The 20,030-nt window shown below is 37.4% G+C and overlaps 3 protein-coding genes across 3 annotated transcripts in view; all 3 read right to left on the minus strand.

The window, feature by feature from the left end:
• LOC134822814 (prefoldin subunit 1-like) overlaps positions 1-20,030 on the minus strand; it is a 73,455-nt gene that overhangs the window by 53,250 nt on the left and 175 nt on the right. The window lies entirely within an intron of this gene.
• On the minus strand, positions 1,018-2,536 carry LOC134823747 (myo-inositol 2-dehydrogenase-like). The gene is made up of 2 exons (XM_063835281.1): positions 2,493-2,536; positions 1,018-2,347 (listed from the first exon to the last, which is right to left on the minus strand). The coding sequence occupies exons 1-2, from the start codon at positions 2,534-2,536 to the stop codon at positions 1,018-1,020; spliced, it is 1,374 nt and encodes a 457-aa protein (XP_063691351.1).
• On the minus strand, positions 2,642-4,247 carry LOC134823748 (PITH domain-containing protein 1-like). The gene is given in 7 exon segments (XM_063835282.1): positions 2,642-2,841; positions 3,004-3,112; positions 3,342-3,446; positions 3,637-3,692; positions 3,694-3,765; positions 3,891-3,986; positions 4,215-4,247. Coding segments are annotated over 7 exon segments (576 nt in total). The 3' UTR covers positions 2,642-2,736.

Raw genomic sequence — 20,030 nt, forward strand, 5'->3', positions numbered from 1 at the left:
CATTGACCCGGTTAAAAGAATTGCTGGGTACTATAAGAACGATTTCAAATTACTGCTAAGAGATCAGGACAGTACTAACAGTTGCTCAAGCACTAAGTTTTATCCCCTGAACATCGATTCAATTGATTTTGATGTCGTTCAACTCTTCAATATAACTGCTGATCCAAATGAAGCTGACGATATATCGTCGGGTAATCCTGATATTGTGACGGATATGGTCTATGATGTTACTGACTACCTAAAGGAACAGAGACCATTGCAATGTCAGCTTCCTACAGTCGATGGAAGCTATCCTAATTCTGATGTCCCTGGATATTACATACCATGGGATTATAGCCCAGAATACTTACCGTCTTCTGCATTTCACAAGCAGTTGAAATACAAATAATTGAGTTAAATATCATGTTCGAGTAGTAAAACGAAACTTTAACAAATTATCGAAGATCAACAGTTGATAAAATTTACAGGTTAGCATAATTGCTCAAAAATAAAGGAAATTAGTTAATTAATAAATCTTAAAACATGGTGAGCAAACTTTATAATTTATTCAACCAAAAATGTGGGCAAAAATGGAGCTAGTTTAGCAAAAATGTAGGTCAAACATTTAAAAAAAATAAAACTTTGAAAATTCAACTCTGGTTTTCAAATCGTTAATAAAAATGTTGATGGTTGAACTATCTTGCCTAGGGCCTAGTATAGGCAGAGCCTAGTATCGGCAGAGCTATTATTATCATAATTGAAGAAAACGGAATTCGATAAATATCGTCAAATTTTATTTATCTTAGATAATTATAATCTACATCCATTCAGCAATCTACCATAAAAGTTAAAAGTCATAATATTAATATTTCTGAAACTAAATGATTTTCGGTAAAAATTGGTAAAAAGTTTTAGTCTTAGAAACAAAAAAAGATACAAAATATGAAATAAAAATTCGTATAAGTTTCTTTGAAATTAGAGATTCACTCTCAAGCTCATATCATGCAAAAGACATGAAAAAATGTCCTTTTTAAGTTTTCAATACTCTGGGATTTCCTCCTCGGACCAGGCTATCTTAACCGGTAACCCACTAACCGCAGACTCCTTACAAGCCTCCACTACCTTGCTCACAGCCCTGGTCATCCTCTCTGTCACAGACAACTCCACCTTACCCCTCACCAAGTCTACAAAATAACCCAGCTGGTTCTTAAACGCTTGGTCGTAATGAGATGGGAAGGAGTAATGTAACGGAGTGCTGGTGGAACCTGATGGGTCACTTGTCACCAGGTGGTTGGGTCTGGAATGTTCACAGTGCAACATACCAAGAGGTCCAAACACTTCCAGTCTCTGATCGTACCCGTAGCTGGAGTACCTGTTCAGGTCTATCGTACCCAGAGTACCGTGCTTGAAGGTCAGGACGATTATCATGTTGTCGTAGTCGTTGTAGTCGGAGAACTCGGGTATTTGAGCGTTTCCAGCCACAAACACTTGTACAGGAACATCCCCGGTAACCCAGAGTAACAAGTCGATATCATGAACTGAGAAATCATCAAATATCCCTCCAGAGGGTCCGATATAAGACAGGGGAATGACTGGAGAGTCTCTGCTGACTGACTTGATAGTCTGAACTTTACCAACAGCACCGGCCCTTACCTGAGCCTGGATGTGCGAGTAACTCGGATCAAATCTCCTGTTGAAAGCACAGAATAAAGGTAGGTCAGCCTGAGCTGCTGCCTGGTAACATTGTCTTGTTCTCTCTAGACTATCTGATATAGGTTTCTCACAGTACACCGCCTTATTAGCAACTACAGCTGATAATATGAGATCTACATGGGAAGCAGTGGAGGACGCTATGATAACAGCCTCAATACCCGGATCAGAGAACGCGCTCTGTGGATCACATGACACTGTCACGTGGGCTGGTATCCCGTGCTGCGCGCGAACCTCACCAGGGTCCTGCCGGGGAGACAGCACCACGCAGCAGAGCCTCAACTGTGTGTTAGCTCTGATGTTAGACAGGTACATGACACCAATACGACCGAGACCAATGAGAGCTACTGCTAGTGGTGCGATGCTGTCACGTGGTGAGATGCTGTCACGTGGTGTGGTTCTAGTGTCACGTGGTGTGATGCTGTCACGTGGTGTGGTGCTGTCACGTGGTGTGGTTGTAGTGTCACGTGGTGTGGTTCTAGTGTCACGTGGTGCGATGCTGTCACGTGGTGAGATGCTGTCACGTGGTGTGATGCTGTCACGTGGTGTGATGCTGTCACGTGGTGTGTCACGTGGTGTGTCACGTGGTGTGTCACGTGGTGTGTCACGTGGTGTGTCACGTGGTGTGGTTCTGGGTTTTAAACCTTGCTGTTGCCATCTGGAGGAAAATAGTTGTTATTATTGTTAACCATTGTACTGTATAATACTATGATTTATTTTCATTCGACGAATAAAATAATTTCCGGACATGATATGGTGAAAGTCTAATATCGTTTTAATTTTCCTGATTGTTTAGTATTTACGGTAAAAGGAAGATAGCTTTGAAACAATTAAACGTTACGTACATACAAAATATCAAAACTCAAATAAACATATTTTAATGAAATAGATACACCAAATTTTCATACAATTCATCGCAATTTAAAATTTCAAGGCAAGAATCCGAACAACCTCACAACCTGTCTCTATACGGAAGGAAAACAATAACTCTTAATTAACTACTAATTAGCCACTAATTAACTCCTAATTAGCCACTAAACTGTAATTCTAAGAAACCCCATGAGCGGAATAGTCTGACGCCCCCGGAGTTTTGTGGTCTTTGAGCTGTGCGGACGATTCGTAGGTACATATCACAACGCCACGTTTCTGAGCCTGCCGGGGTATTGACTTATTGACAGTGAATATAAGCAATGAATTACTAGAGAAGTGGATTTTACAATCATAGAAAAAGTACATCACAGTAAAAAGTTTAGAATTTTAGGAGATAGATGAATAAAATATATCAATTATCAAGCAACTAATCAGCATATTTACCTCCGAAAAGTCACCTCGCAGCCCGATGTGACAGATTTTAGTTTCATCTGCTCCAAAGTTCTTGTCAAAATAGAGTGACAAACTGTCACAGTTGTTGAATCTTGCTACCCTTACGAATAATTTTGTTAAAAACGGTCCGGCAAAAACTTGTTTAAGTAGAGACAGAAATAAAATAATGTTGTGACACTGAAACTGGTCTCAAGATTGAATGTAATCATTACAATTAACACTGTTACAGTATCAATCAAATAATAGGTAATGTTCATCTTCACATCATGTGTTAAACAGTGAACAGTAAATAATAAATCACATAATTACATAATTAATCACATAATTACTTGGTCTGGTACTCCACTACACCGTCCTTGTCGTGCTGTAAATCAAACTCCTGTTCAGCGTGTCTACCAGCGTCATCAAAACTAACCGGTACTGCGTTCTTAAACCTACACGTGCATTCCAGTGTGACATACACGAAATATACACTTGATATACACATTGTATACACATGATATACACGTGACACAACGCGATACAGTTCGGTGTGGCAATTCTACGTTGTTTTTTACATTATTTTGCTAATCTCGAAGTTTCATTGATGTAAAAAGTGAATGTTGGGAGAAAGTGTAAACTCACACTTTGAGATGAGAAGGGTCACTCTCGCCACCGCCACCTATAACTATAATCCCTTTAAAGTTTTAATTTGACACTTCCAGTAAAAGAGAAGTTGAACAGTAACTCCTCATCCAAATCACTCTCTACAAGCTGAAAATATCCAAGTCACTCTCTACATGTATGTAACATGTATGTAATTAATTTTGTTCCCGACCTTTGGACGTGAGCCTACAACAACCTCATAGAAACTACCCAAAACATCTCGCGCTACAAACCTTTGATTTATCCTTCCTCAAATCCCAGGGTTTAAAAACGCTTGTTCCTGCCCCCTCTACAGTTTCATTGAGACAGTCCAAAGTCTGGAAATCTATCTTAATTTTTGTTAGTTAATTATTGAACCTTTTTATCATGAATTAAATCGCTATAAGATAATTTTAAATAAAATAAAGAGCAATTACTAGGGATAATCGGACCCCGTCTCACCTTCAATAAAACGTGCTTGTTATCATTTTAAGAAGTTTCTTACTTTGCTAAGTATTGAGTGCCTTTGTGTGAATCTTGAGTTCTCTCTGTGTAAACTAGTTTAATGTAAGATTTACTGACAAAGCTTTCAGAGATAGTGTGTGCTCCATGGTAATTTGAGGTGATTTTCTACAGGTTGCTTGTTTGTTTGTTTTGAAAGTTTACAAATAGTTTGTTATATAATCATGAGGAGGGATGGGGAGGTTCAGGGAAATGATAAAAACTCTGACTTACTCCAGAAAACCAACTCTAACCTACTCCACAAGTTCCTCACAAGTTTCAGATGAAGATATTACGCTGCTCCAAGTAATTTGTTGTTTTGATACCAATAACATCCTTAGCTGAAGATCACTTATTATATGTTTTAAACAAATCCAGGTACCAATAATCATTTCTTTCAGATGAGTGTTTTTCTCAAACTGCTTTAGTTTGTGATGGAAGACAGTAAAACTGAAGATTCCGGATTCTTATCCGTTTCTTTGTTCAGTGGTCCACCAAACCACCATAAATACCTCAAACTATCTTTCTCAGAGCGGGAGTAGTGTTTGGTCACTACTTGAAGATAAAGACGAGAATGGGTGCAGCGTTTCCATATCTTCAACTCCCACTTCAGTTCAAGGTGAAATGATATCCTGGCCAGCGGAGGTGAGGGTATTTGAGTACACTGCACGACAACTTTTAGCAGGTCACTATCAAACTCAATATTTGACCCTTCAGTATAATAGTTGTAGATTATATTTTACAACTTTTAGCAGGTCACTATCAAACTCAATATTTTACCCTTCAGTATTATATTATTTATAGCTTTATAGTTGTAGATTATATTTTTCTGCTGTTTCAGCCGTTTCCTAAGAATCGTTTCCCGTTGGGTTTCGCTGAGGCAATGACAACAATAATTTACAACCTTTCTAATTTGATGATTCAGAAATGGTTATTCTTGAGAACTTTACGGTTATCAAGCTTCGACAGCATCTTGAAGCTATCTTGGGTAGAAAGAAACATTTCAAAATGCTACGAGCTGAAGATAAATGGCCGATAGCTTATGGCTACGAATCGGTAAATTTAAAACCTGATTCCCCTTTCAAACATATAATGTTGATTTCTTACTTTTAATTTCATCAAATTTCGTAGATCTCACAACCTTCAATTAATAGCATTCTGTGAACGATAAATACTCTAAATAAAGACTTTAAAATAACTTAATTTACAGATAGCCCGGATCAAAGACTGTTGCTACTTCCTAAAGGGCTCCTGGATGTTAGACATACAGTTCTACGGCCCTAATATCGGCCAGCATTCCCTATTCAACCGCACATCAGTACACCAGCCCTGTTATCACACAGTAGATACCACCACGGGAACAAGCACACCAGACCCACTCTTCAAAGTAAGACCTGACCGGCACCAGGTGGAAGCAATTAGAGCGGGCTCATTACTGGGGGAGTGGCAGAACCTAGCTACCACCTTTCTCTGCACCAAGGTAATACAGCACCTAGCTACCACCCTTCTCTGTACCAAGGTAATACAGAACCTAGCTATACCACCCTTCTCTGTACCAAGGTAATACAGGACCTAGCTACCAACCTTCTCTGTAACAAGGTAATACAGGACCTAGCTACCACTTTCTCTGTACCAAGGTAATACAGAACCTAGCTACCACCCTTCTTAGTGCCAAGGTAATACAAAACCTAGCTACCACTTTCTCTGTACCAAGGTAATACAGAACCTAGCTATACCACCCTTCTCTGTACCAAGGTAATACAGGACCTAGCTACCAACCTTCTCTGTAACAAGGTAATACAGAACCTAGCTACCACTTTCTCTGTACCAAGGTAATACAGGACCTAGCTACCAACCTTCTCTGTACCAAGGTAATACAGGACCTAGCTACCACCCTTCTCTGTACCAAGGTAATACAGAACCTAGCTACCACCCTTCTCTGTACCAAGGTAATACAGAACCTAGCTACCACCCTTCTCTGTACCAAGGTAATACAGGACCTAGCTACCAACCTTCTCTGTACCAAGGTAATACAGGACCTAGCTACCACCCTTCTCTGTACCAAGGTAATACAGGACCTAGCTACCACTTTCTCTGTACCAAGGTAATACAGAACCTAGCTACCACCCTTCTTAGTGCCAAGGTAATACAAAACTTAGCTACCACTTTCTCTGTACCAAGGTAATACAGAACCTAGCTATACCACCCTTCTCTGTACCAAGGTAATACAGAACCTAGCTATACCAACCTTCTCTGTAACAAGGTAATACAGCACCTAGCTACCAACCTTCTCTGTACCAAGGTAATACAGAACCTAGCTACCACTTTCTCTGTACCAAGGTAATACAGGACCTAGCTACCACCCTTCTCTGTACCAAGGTAATACAGAACCTAGCTACCACCCTTCTTAGTGCCAAGGTAATACAAAACCTAGCTACCACTTTCTCTGTACCAAGGTAATACAGAACCTAGCTATACCACCCTTCTCTGTACCAAGGTAATACAGAACCTAGCTACCACTTTCTCTGTACCAAGGTAATACAGGACCTAGCTACCACTTTCTCTGTAACAAGGTAATACAGGACCTAGCTACCAACCTTCTTAGTGCCAAGGTAATACAGGACCTAGCTACCACCCTTCTCTGTAACAAGGTAATACAGGACCTAGCTACCAGCCTTCTTAGTGCCAAGGTAATACAGGACCTAGCTACCACTTTCTCTGTAACAAGGTAATACAGGACCTAGCTACCAACCTTCTTAGTGCCAAGGTAATACAGGACCTAGCTACCACCCTTCTTAGTGCCAAGGTAATACAGGACCTAGCTACCACCTTCTCTGTACCAAGGTAATACAGGACCTAGCTACCACTTTCTCTGTAACAAGGTAATACAGAACCTAGCTACCACTTTCTCTGTACCAAGGTAATACAGACCTAGCTATACCACCCTTCTCTGTACCAAGGTAATACAGAACCTAGCTATACCACCCTTCTCTGTACCAAGGTAATACAGAACCTAGCTATACCACCCTTCTCTGTACCAAGGTAATACAGGACCTAGCTACCAACCTTCTCTGTACCAAGGTAATACAGAACCTAGCTACCACTTTCTCTGTACCAAGGTAATACAGGACCTAGCTACCACTTTCTCTGTACAAAGGTAATACAGAACCTAGCTACCACCCTTCTTAGTGCCAAGGTAATACAAAACCTAGCTACCACTTTCTCTGCACCAAGGTAATACAGAACCTAGCTATACCACCCTTCTCTGTACCAAGGTAATACAGGACCTAGCTACCAACCTTCTCTGTACCAAGGTAATACAGGACCTAGCTACCACTTTCTCTGTACCAAGGCAATACAGGACCTAGCTACCACCCTTCTCTGTAACAAGGTAATACAGAACCTAGCTACCAACCTTCTCTGTACCAAGGTAATACAGGACCTAGCTACCACTTTCTCTGTAACAAGGTAATACAGAACCTAGCTACCACTTTCTCTGTACCAAGGTAATACAGAACCTAGCTACCACCCTTCTTAGTGCCAAGGTAATACAGGACCTAGTTACCACCCTTCTCTGTACCAAGGTAATACAGAACCTAGCTACCACCCTTCTTAGTGCCAAGGTAATACAAAACCTAGCTACCACTTTCTCTGTACCAAGGTAATACAGAACCTAGCTATACCACCCTTCTCTGTACCAAGGTAATACAGAACCTAGCTATACCACCCTTCTCTGTACCAAGGTAATACAGAACCTAGCTACCACCCTTCTCTGTACCAAGGTAATACAGAACCTAGCTACCACCTTTCTCTGTACCAAGGTAATACAGAACCTAGCTACCACCTTTCTCTGTACCAAGGTAATACAGGACTTAGCTACCACCCTTCTCTGTACCAAGGTAATACAGAACCTAGCTATACCACCCTTCTCTGTACCAAGGTAATACAGGACCTAGCTACCAACCTTCTCTGTACCAAGGTAATACAGAACCTAGCTACCACTTTCTCTGTACCAAGGTAATACAGGACCTAGCTACCACCCTTCTCTGTACCAAGGTAATACAGAACCTAGCTACCACCCTTCTCTGTACCAAGGTAATACAGAACCTAGCTACCACCTTTCTCTGTACCAAGGTAATACAGAACCTAGCTACCACCTTTCTCTGTACCAAGGTAATACAGGACTTAGCTACCACCCTTCTCTGTACCAAGGTAATACAGAACCTAGCTACCACTTTCTCTGTACCAAGGTAATACAGGACCTAGCTATACCACCCTTCTCTGTACCAAGGTAATACAGGACCTAGCTATACCACCCTTCTCTGTACCAAGGTAATACAGGACCTAGCTACCAACCTTCTCTGTACCAAGGTAATACAGAACCTAGCTATACCACCCTTCTCTGTACCAAGGTAATACAGGACTTAGCTACCACCCTTCTCTGTACCAAGGTAATACAGAACCTAGCTACCACTTTCTCTGTACCAAGGTAATACAGAACCTAGCTACCACTTTCTCTGCACCAAGGTAATACAGAACCTAGCTATACCACCCTTCTCTGTACCAAGGTAATACAGCACCTAGCTACCACCCTTCTCTGTACCAAGGTAATACAGAACCTAGCTATACCAACCTTCTCAGTGCCAAGGTAATACAGAACCTAGCTATACCACCCTTCTCAGTGCCAAGGTAATACGGCACCTGCTAACTTCTTAATGCAGCTCTCCTGTCTTGTTAATGTCATTCTTCTATTTAATGTTACTCATCGAGTTAATGTCTCAAATTAATATCACTCCTTAATTTAATGTCACTCCTTAATTTAATGTCACTCCTTCTGTTTAAGCTATATAAAATCTAAGAGTTAGTGCACGAAGTGAGAGGAATATAATAATCAGTAGCTTTAAAGTAAAAACAGATGTTATAACCATTGTCCTTAACACTCGATATTCTGATTATGAGTCTAGACAGTTTCGTCAGAACTTGTAAATTATTGGTTGATGCACTCCGCAAACTCGTATTGTGATCACATAATAAGAATAAATTGCGTGCTATTAAAACTTACAAACTTTGAACCGCATGTCCACTAATTGTAAGCTAACAGAGAAAAAAAAGTGTTTTCTCACACCGGCCTGCAAAATGGTCACGCCACTCCTAATATGGGCATCACGTGACTCACATGATGCCCAAATAAGGAGTGTTTGGGCCGAGTGTCCAGTAATCACACTGTGCACCAGATGTGGACTCTCTGGCTCATGGAATTACCGCTTCAGATATCATTATAACTGCTTCAGCTCACTATCCCTCTGTTTGTCTGTGGTTACATCATGATGATTTTATCGTGGTCTGCCCCACCCGTGTTTCTAGAAAATAACCTGTTTTTTTTTAACTTTTATTCTAGAAGGTTCCAATGAACATTTACATAGTTTTGAGTTCTCTGATGTAAGATCACCTTAACAACACACACCGAGACAACATACCACTATACAGTATAACTGTATACAGCCACCTCGTTACAAAACATTAGCTTTGTTTTGTTGTCATGATGATGATGATCAATATAATATATACTTATAGTGCCTCATTATAGGCAGGTGCTGTTTTGTAACTAGATATACAATGAGATGGTGTGATTCAGGGGTGTGGTGAGGGTATACAATGTACACTATTCTGTTCCATTGATTATATAATATTCTCAACTTCTCTTTCTCTCTCTCTCTCTCTCTCGTTTGTGTGTTGTTTTACATAGTATGATGTAACGTTGTTTCCGGTGCTTGTGTGTGAACGTTAAATGCAGTGTATTCGTTTTGGATTGTTTGCAATTGCTATCAGGGATTAATAGGGTAATATGTTGTATATTCTGGTATATATTCCAATATAATCTAGTATATTTTAGCTCAATCTTGGTAATAACAGGGCAAGATTGGTGGTTTTAATAGTAAGCAGGGTGGGGAAGAGGTGTTTCAGCAGGCAAAACAGTTTGCAGGTGAGATTATAATCTTATCTTGTGTACTTGTCAGTGGTAATGTTCAGTAGTTTTTTATCTTGTGTACTTGTCAGTGGTAATGTTCAGTAGTTTCTTATCTTGTGTACTTGTCAGTGGTAATGTTCAGTAGTTTCTTATCTTGTGTACTTGTCAGTGGTAATGTTCAGTAGTTTCTTATCTTGTGTACTTGTCAGTGGTAATGTTCAGTAGTTTCTTATCTTGTGTACTTGTCAGTGGTAATGTTCAGTAGTTTCTTATCTTGTGTACTTGTCATTGGTAATGTTCAGTAGTTTCTTATCTTGTGTACTTGTCAGTGGTAATGTTCAGTAGTTTCTTATCTTGTGTACTTGTCAGTGGTAATGTTCAGTAGTTTCTTATCTGTGTACTTGTCAGTGGTAATGTTCAGTAGTTTCTTATCTTGTGTACTTGTCAGTGGTAATGTTCAGTAGTTTCTTATCTTGTGTACTTGTCAGTGGTAATGTTCAGTGCAGTAGTTTTTTATCTTGTGTACTTGTCATTGGTAATGTTCAGTAGTTTCTTATCTTGTGTACTTGTCAGTGGTAATGTTCAGTAGTTTCTTATCTTGTGTACTTGTCAGTGGTAATGTTCAGTAGTCTATTATGGCTAACACTTCTGACATTTGATTAATGTGTGGTATCTGATATAACATTACAAATATAATGGGACCTTTACTGATAGTTGAAATTCGACATATGACGTCATCTATCGTCATCTAGCGTCATCTAGCGTGAAATATCGCCAGATGATGATAGGTGACGCTAGATGACGCCAATTAGCGACATTGTCGCTAATTGCACGGCACCTTTCGAATGTCGCTAACTGACGCTTTCTGGCGCTATCTAGCGCTACATGACGCTATATGAGTAGTGTAAGAGGATTTTTTCGAGCTCCGTTTACCCCTAAAATTGAGGCACATTTAGCTTTAGCACAGTTGACTAATCTGCCACATTTTAGCCAGAGGTTACAAGTTCGAATCCCAGTCGGAGTCGTTCTCAAATGTGTTTATATTATTATTTTACACATTTTAGCCTAGTTTAACCCATCATTATCTAACCCTACATTATGCGATACAAAGTATCAACTAAATACATTCATCACACAGCAGAAGTCGTTAAATGAATAGTGTACACGTTCACGTACAATTACATCAGTTGTCTATCGACATTATTAACATCTGGTTCAAGGCGACCTCTGCAGTACAATGTACTGATAAAGGGATATACTGACTTATGTGCTAGCTAATAAATTTAACTAGAGTGTACAGTTTAGGACAACACCTGGTTGATATGGTAACGTAATGAGAAAGCCACTTTTCAGGACGGTTACTCGATCGTACCAAGATTGTACCGTCATTGTAAAGTAAATTTACGGCAACAGCTGTGGTTGTACTTGACAGATATTGTGCTATAATTTAGAAACAAATAAAAACTAAGTGAATCGATAAAAATGTGACTTTGCTTTTAAAATAAAAATACGTTGTCAAACAAAATGTAGAAAAGGGGGCTGATTAAAAATATAGCGTGTACTCGATCACGTTATTACATGTGACTTGTTTTGATTATGAAATGTAATTTTAAGAGAGTACTTACAAGACGGTTACTTTACGGCTTCAAAGAATAATATGTTCATGTATAATAAGGCCCCATAGACCTAGTTTACCAGAATAGTTCCCAACAGTTAGCAGTGTTGCAATTGTAATTCATTTTTGGGATCTCAAAATTCTCCTTGTTTTCAGGGGGGGGTGGGGGGGACTGGTTAAGGTTATTTTTATATTGTTCTTACCCAAATTATATCACAGGAAGAATATCTTCAACAAATTGGACAACCAAGTGTGCGAGGAATTTTTTTTAACAATATAATACAACCAAATGGAAGGGATAGTGTTTCAATTGTCTTAACCTCAAAGTTAGGTGGACCGTGTCCCTTTACATTAGGAAAAACTCAAGTGTTTTGGTCTTTTGTTAATAATAATCTTGATAAGGTATAATTTCGGAAAAACACGGTTGCGTGTTTTACTGGATAGTCTCTATCTTCCATTATATCTTTGAGATCTCCGGCTTTAGGTTAAAGTGCACAACTGGATCAAGTTGTTTTGTTTAACTTTTTTTCTTTAGCTCAAGGTTCCGCAACTATCTATGGGCTTGTTATATTTGGAGTTGTTTGTATATTAAGGCAGTTTAGTGAAATTTTTAGTTAACCCAAAATATTTGGTAGACTTTTTTCATTCCCGTAAAATTATTTGGGCTTCGGTATTTATCTGGCAGGTTTCATCGATTAAATTGGGTTCCGTGTTCTGTTTTTTCTGGTTTTTTGTGAAGCGGATATTTTTCTTGGTGTAGGGGATCAAAAAATGAAAAATTCCGGTCACCTTATTTCTTACCCACCAAATTTTGTACTGAATTACTGAAATGGAAATTACTGAATTACTTGAATTGGAATAACTGAATGGAAATTACTTGTAAATACTGAATGAATTTACTGATTGTGATACTGAATGGGATACTGGAATTGGGAAATACTGATGAAATTCTGAAATGAAGGAACTGCAGCTGAATGGAATTATGATATAAACTGGAATGAAATTACTGGGAAATGAATTACTGAATTGGAATACGGACTAATATACTGATATATACTGGGGGAAATTACTGGGGAAATGATAATTCTGATATGTTATTATTTCGCGCGCTCTCTCGTTATAATGTAGGGACAAGAAACAACACGTTTTGAGAATTCTTTGAAGGATTAACTTTTAAACACCTAAAAAACTAATCCAATAAACTCATATAATCCAAAATAACTTTATTTCTCAAAATAATTATCTTAAAACGTTTTGGTTAATAAAGTTCAAAAGGAAATTTTCTTCCTGGGGGACCGACTATATTTTGTGAAAAAGTTTATAGGAAGCTTTGATGATAATATTTTTTGTGCTCGTTCATTAGTTTGTTTGGACATCAAAAGGCTAAAAGTTGGACTTTATTCCAGCGCCAAAGTTAACACCCATTTTTTCAGTGCTTAAATTCTATGTTTTAGTAAACACTTAGTTCCAGTGGACCATAATATCATGGTTTCGTATGTTCGAGGTTGAGAGTTTCGAAAAAAACCCTTGCGCTTTTATAATTTACCAAATTTTATCCTTATTTCCTTTATTTAAAATAAATGGAATTACATTGATGATGAGACCTTTTAAAAACATACCTTCAGTTTGGAGTAAAACCTGGGGAATTAGGCCACCAGCCCTTTGATGGGGACTTTTTTATTCGGACAGGGGAATAAAACAAATCACTGGGAGGAAAAAGGGACTTTTTGCTATTGTTGAGGGCGTTTCCGGATTCCTCCGTTCTTCTTGGACCAACCGGTACAGAAACAACGGCAGGCAAAGTACCATAAGGCGAGACAAAATGGATCCTGGTTCTGCTTAGGTAATTGTCCAAGTTTTTAACAAATTACAAATCCATAAACCACGCCCGGGCATGTCCATTTGGTATCACTTTTGTGATGGGGTGTTGTAACTTGTGGTTGATTCTTTATAAATAGCCGCTACTTTAAATGTGCCGGTCAGGGGATTTACTTATAGGTAATATAGTTTGCTATTTTACCTATGTGGTATGTGACAAGCCTGTCACAAGATGATTTTTAGTATTAAAATTATCCGGGTGAAAACCTTTTATTAATTTATTTAGGTTTATTTGAGGTGAAAATAATAACCCAAACGTGAAGTACTTATTAAAAAATTAGGAATAAGGGGCAATATGTAAATTTATAAAAAAGGCAAGGGTTTTCGGAACTCTTCAAACCTCGAAACATTTTTTTAACGATAAAAAACCGCATAGTTTATTATTGTCACTTGAAAAAAACTATGTGTTTTACTATAAAAATAAGATTTTAAGGGCACTGAAAATTGGGGTTGTATTGTTTGGCGCCTGGATAAGAGTCAAAAAAAATTTTTTTTTTTATTTTTAGCCTTTTGAGGATAAACAAGAGTATTGCTGATGGGGCACGAGACAAAAAAAAAAACCCATATTTTAGTGATAGTATAGAAAGTGTTAATCAGTAGTTAGAAGAGTTGAATCTTGGACTCAGTTTCGGCTAAACACAAAAAAGGCAAGCGGAAAAGGGGCGTTTAAGCACATATCAAAGCTAATAAATAAAAGGTAAAATGATAAGTCGGGGGAAAAGTTTTACTTTTCCAAAAATTTCTTTGATGGTCCTGTTACAAAGTAAAAATTGTGCAAAGGAGGAGAACAACAAGTATGATTTTTTTATTCTCTTAAACTTAATGAAAAACGGACAAATGTTTGAGGGAAATTTGGAGCAGCATTCTCAAATTGTGGGGGGGATGTGGGGGGGACAAGGGACATCGCCCAACCTCAATTTTTAAAGGTATGGGGAAAGAACCAAGCCTCTTTTTGGACTGCAGTGATTCCACGGTGACTTACTAGGGTCTATTCTGATGTCAAAAAACCCTAACTAATGAACGAGAAACAAAAAAATAATTTGATTCATGCCAAGGCTCGTAAAACTTTCACAAAATAATTTATGTTCGTCCAGGAAGATTTTTGAAAACCTTTATTAAAACCAACACGTTGATTAATTATTTAGAGATATAGTATTTTGGGTTATTATAAGGCGTTATTGGATTTAGGTTTAGTTTTAAAGTTATCTTTCAAAAAAATCTTAATATTAAACGGGTGTGGTTTCTTGTCTTTAACATTTTTAAATAACTTTAAAAAATTATTTACCATTCATAAATTATCATTTTCAGGTATTCACCCAGTAATGTTATTTATTCCAGTATTTATTTATTCCGGTAATTCATTTCAGTAGTCATTCCAAGTATTTCAGTAATTCCATCAGTAATTCATTCAGTATCTTCAGCTTCAGTAACTCATTTCATGGTAATTCATTCAGTATTTTTCAGTAATTCATGAAACAGTTTTATTCATTCAGTATTCGTTTTATTCCATTTGAAAGTATTCATTCAGTATTCCAGGATTCATTTTTTTTCAGTATTTTCATTTCAGTATTCACTTTTCAGTTATTTTCATTCCCGTATTTCTTTCAGTATTCCATACGTATTTCATTTCAGTATTCATTCAGTATTTCAATCTGTAATTCATTCCCAGTATTCATTTCTAGTATTCATTCGTGTATTTTCATTCCAGTTATTTCATTTTTCAGTTAAATTCATTTCAATATTTCAGTATTTTTTCCAGTATTTCATTCAGGTATTTTATTCCCAAGATTCCAGTCTTTCATTCAAGGTTAATTCATTCAGTATTTTCAGTTATTTTCATGTTTCCAGTATTTCAGTATTCATTTCCCGTATTCTTTCAGGTATTTCATTCCAGTAATTCATTAAGTATTCCTTTCGTATTTCCTTAGTATCTGTTATTTTCAGTACTTCAATTTCCAGGTATCTCATTTCCAGTAATTTCCCCCAGTTTAATTCACAATACCAGTATTCAGTTTGTGTAAAGATAAGGTGACGGGAAATTTCATTTTATCCCCTACTCAAGGAAAAATAAAATATTACGCTCACCAAATTTTACCCCAGGAATACAGACAACACGGGACATTAATCGATGAAAAACTTGCTGCCCTGATCTTTTTTATATTTACCGGGGAGGCAAATATTTGTAACGGGGTTGTTTTCTACAATATTGTTACCTAAAAATGTCTATTGCTGATTATACAACAAAACTCCAAATATAAGCAATAGGCAGAATTAGTGCGAAAAAAACATTGAGCATAAAATTAAAAAACCAAAAAACAAAACTTTGATCTCCCAGTTGTCCAAACTTACCTAATAGCTTGGAAAAGATTCTCAAGATATTAAATGAAGATTAGGGGAAGGGGACTAATCCAGTGAAACCAACCGCACCTGTTCGTAATTATCACCCTTATCAAGGTATGTAACCAAAGTACAAAAAACACTGGGAGTTTTCTTAGGGCAAAGGGGGGGGGGGGGCAACGGGTTTCCACTAATTGAACGGTAAGGGAATATTTAACCACCTATCCTTTTCCATTGGGTATGTTATTTAAAAAAATTCCCGCAACCCACTGTTTTCAATTTGGTTGGGAGGATCTTTCTGATATAAATTTGTAGGAAATAGTTTAAAAATATTCTTGGGGGGGGGACCCAGTTCCTCACTGACAAAGGAGATTTTGAAGTGCCAAAATACATTTGGCTACAAGGCTGCTTCTGTGACTATTTCCTGTAACTAGGGTTTTCTATTTTGGTTGATTTATTTACAAATTGACATTTTAATTTTCTTGGGGCTGTTAAAAGTAACCCATTCGTAAACCGTATTGTAATTGTTACTCTCTATAAAAATTTTTTAACAATTTCATATCACAAACAGTCAGTGTAAATTTACGTGGGATCGTGGTACACTTTATTATTTATAGCTTTCTTACCCCATTTTTGTTGGCAGTTTTATTTATTTTAAGAAAGGGTTCACCTTTTTTTATCGTTTTCACTTTGGTTTAATTTGTTCTTAAATTTAATGGCAAAATATCTGTCAAGTACCAAAAAAACACCAGCTGTTTTGCCGTAAATTTTACTTTTTACAATTGCGGTTTTATTACAAATTTTGGTAACGATCCGATAAAACCGTCCTTGGGGAAAAAAGTTGCTTTTATCTCATTTTTAAACGGACGACCCATATCTACCATGGGGGTTGTTTGTTTTCCCTTTATAAACGTGACACACTCCTCAGTTAAAATTTTATTAGGTTAGCACATTTAAAAAAGATCCCCCCCAGTTATAATCCCCTTTATTCAGGTACATTGTACTTACAACTTTGTTGCAGATGAGAGGTTTTCGACCTTTATTGACCAGATGGTTAATAATGTCGATTAGAAACTGGAAAAGTATAATTGTAAAAGTGAAAACGTGACCAAATTCCCTTTAACGGGCTATTTGCTGCTGTTTGGAAATGTATTTAGTTGATACTTTTTAAACGCATAATGTTTGGGGGTTAGTATTGGGTTTTAAAACTAGGGGTAAATGTGTAAAAAATAATAATTTTAAAAAACATTTGGGGAAGAAGACCTCCGACTGGGATTTCGGAACCCTTTTAACCTCTGGCTAAATGTGGCAGATTAGTCAACCCGTGCTAAAGCTAAAGTTGCCTCAATTTTTAAAGGGGTAAACCCGGAGCCTCCCAAAAAATTCCTCCTTACAATACTTATTGGGGCCCTATAGGGGCGCTAATATGACCGTATAGTGACGCCCTTAGGGTGAATGGGGCGGTTTTTTTGACGTTTAGCCTAGAATATTGCGGCGACAGCTAGCGCTAGAATCGCGGCGACACCTTGGGCTAAGATTATCGGGGGGCGACAGCCTAGCGCTAATATCGGCAGCGAACAAACTTACGCCCAGAAATATCCGCGGGGCCATCTAGCGCTATTTTAGCGTAAACTTTGCCCGGCTAGCTATGGAAAAATGTGGGTTTTGCGACAGCCACCCCGCGCAGTACGGGACACAATGGCTATCATGTTTTTTATATGGAATCCAAAACCCACCCGAAATGCTATTTTAAAATTTATTTTAAACTAGCCCTTAATTGACGATGCAATTCATTCCGAGCTTCGGGCGAGCAAAGAAGGAGCAATTCGCAGATCTCGGGAAAAAGCATAATTGGATCCCCGGGCGCGGGCACCCTAACGCTTAAATTAATTTTGATTAAGCAATTTAATTTTTGACAGGGTGCTAAAAATTTATTTTTTTTGGGTTTACTTTTACCTAAAATTTTTGATTGGGAATTTTTGAACATTTTTTTTAAACTAACCATATTGATTTCTTTTAATTATGTGACGATTAAAATTGGGTGAAAAGGATAATTGTTAGAGGCTATTTTTACGGCAAAAAGACGTGTTTTTTCTGCTACGGGGTTTAAGACCTAAAAACCGCTTAATTGGGGACCAATTTGTATGATGGTTCTAAGGATCGATTAATATGTTAGAATATAAAAATTTGGCCTTATTTTTGGGTCCCCCCGTTGCTATTACCAATGCGCGTTTTTTTAAACTTTGGGGCAGTCATTATCCTTAAAGGCAAATAAAGAATTTTTAATCCATATTTTTGTCAGCAATAAGATTTCCCCCATTATTTTCTAAATTTTGTTTGAAATATGAGCTAAAAATCGGACATAACTCGCTTGAGTTTATAAGCTGTTTTTAAATTTTGGAGGGAAACCGCGGGGTTGCCAATTGATAAAAAAAAACCTAAAAATGCTTTTTTTTTCGCGTAGTTGCGGCGTCAAAATTTGGCAAAAAAAAAACGCTTGCGGAATTTTGTGACAATAAATTTAAACTTCGATTTTAAATAATTTTTGGAAAAATGGGTACTTTCTCGGAAAGGAAAAAAATTTAGGGCAAACACGATGTGAATATTTTGGGGTTGATTTAATAAACAAAATGCAAAAAAATTTTCAAACAATTAAAGCAAAAAGTTCAAAATTTTTTTTACCACTTTTTTGGGTTTATTTCCTCAGTAACAAATAATTGGGATTTGTTTTTAAATTTTATTTACAATTTGTGGGGGCTTGCTTTTAGCTATTCTTTATGGGGAAGTTTTTTTGGGCCGACATGCCAACAAATAAACTTGCCCAAAAAAAAATTTAAAAAAAACATTTGGGAAATTTTTTTTTGGGGGCCTTAAATTTTTTTTGGCCCCAAAATCGGGGTTTTTGTTTTTTTTGGCGAATTTTTAAATTAACCCCAGGGGAAAAATCAGGGGTCCAATCAATCTTGACCATTTCCCTTTTCCAATCGGGGTTTCCTGGGTCAAAAATTACGTCCCCAGGGAAGGGTATCTGGGGTCCCAAACGTATCGAGCAGTAAAAATGCCCGTAAAAAAGTCCTCTTACTAAAAAGAAATATTATCATTTTCCTAAGATTTGTTTTTTGCGTTTTTATTGCTAACAGGGTGTAGGGGAAGGATCAAAAATTTAAGAATTCAAGGGGAATTTTGCGGCACTAAACTGTAAGACCTCCCTGGGGGTTTTGTGAAAATGAAAAAAGTATAATTAAATACGGGACTACAAATCGTTTTTTTCCAAATTTTTGGCAAGCAAAAATAACTTTGCAATTTTTTAACGTTTTAATATTTGGGCTAAATATTTTTTTAATGAAAAAAGTAAAAATTGACCATTTTTAATGGAAAAGCCCCGACGCCCGCTACTTTCTTGTAAAAAGGGTCTTTTCGGGCATTGTTGCTCGATTTTCCCTTTCTTTGACGTACGTTCCGGCGGCGCGCCGCTTCCGGGGCGCGAAAAGTGGCCCCTGCAAACGTATGTCAAAATTAGTTTCTTTTGGGCCCTAATTTTTTGAAATTCCGTAATCGTTAAAAGTGGTTTTTTTTGAGTGGTTTGACTGAGTTTTTTCCGGGGAAAACCCGGGAAAAAAAAAAAAACCGATTTTTTTGGGCCAAAAATGGCCAAAAAAAAAAAAACCATGTTTTTTTTATTTTAAAAATTTTTAATTTTTAATTTGGCCATGCGGAAAAACTTTTCCCCTGGGGGAAAAAGCTAAAAAAAAAAAGGGCCGCACAAAAATGGTTTTTTTTAAAAAATTTTTAAAAATCCCCTTGTTTTTAAAAGCGGGGTAAAAAAAAAACCAAAAAAGTGGTAAAAATTTTGGGCTTTTTTTTTCTTGAAGTTTTTAATAATTTTTTTTGCAGTTGTTTTAAAATCCAACCCCAAAAAAATGTCCCAATCGTGTTTTTTCCCCAAAATTTTTTTCCTTTCCGAGAATACCCACTTCAATAAATTTATCGAAGTTTGAATATTTTTTTCACCCGCAAAAACGTTTTTTTAAAAAATTTTTTTGACGCCCCACTACGGCCAAAAAACATTTAGTTTTTTTATCAATTGGTAAAACC

This window comes from Bolinopsis microptera, chromosome 11 (genome assembly GCF_026151205.1).
Source record: "Bolinopsis microptera isolate Bmic1 chromosome 11, MBARI_Bmic_1.0, whole genome shotgun sequence".
In the NCBI taxonomy this organism is placed as follows: domain Eukaryota; kingdom Metazoa; phylum Ctenophora; class Tentaculata; order Lobata; family Bolinopsidae; genus Bolinopsis; species Bolinopsis microptera.

Bases quoted from the DNA above. Each gene is read 5' to 3' on its own strand.
- LOC134823747 (XM_063835281.1), bottom strand. From the start codon at position 2,536: ATGTACGTAACGTTTAATTGTTTCAAAGCTATCTTCCTTTTACC. The intron at 2,348-2,492 runs GTAAATACTAAA...ATTTTCCTCCAG, and splicing joins AAAGCTATCTTCCTTTTACC to ATGGCAACAGCAAGGTTTAA.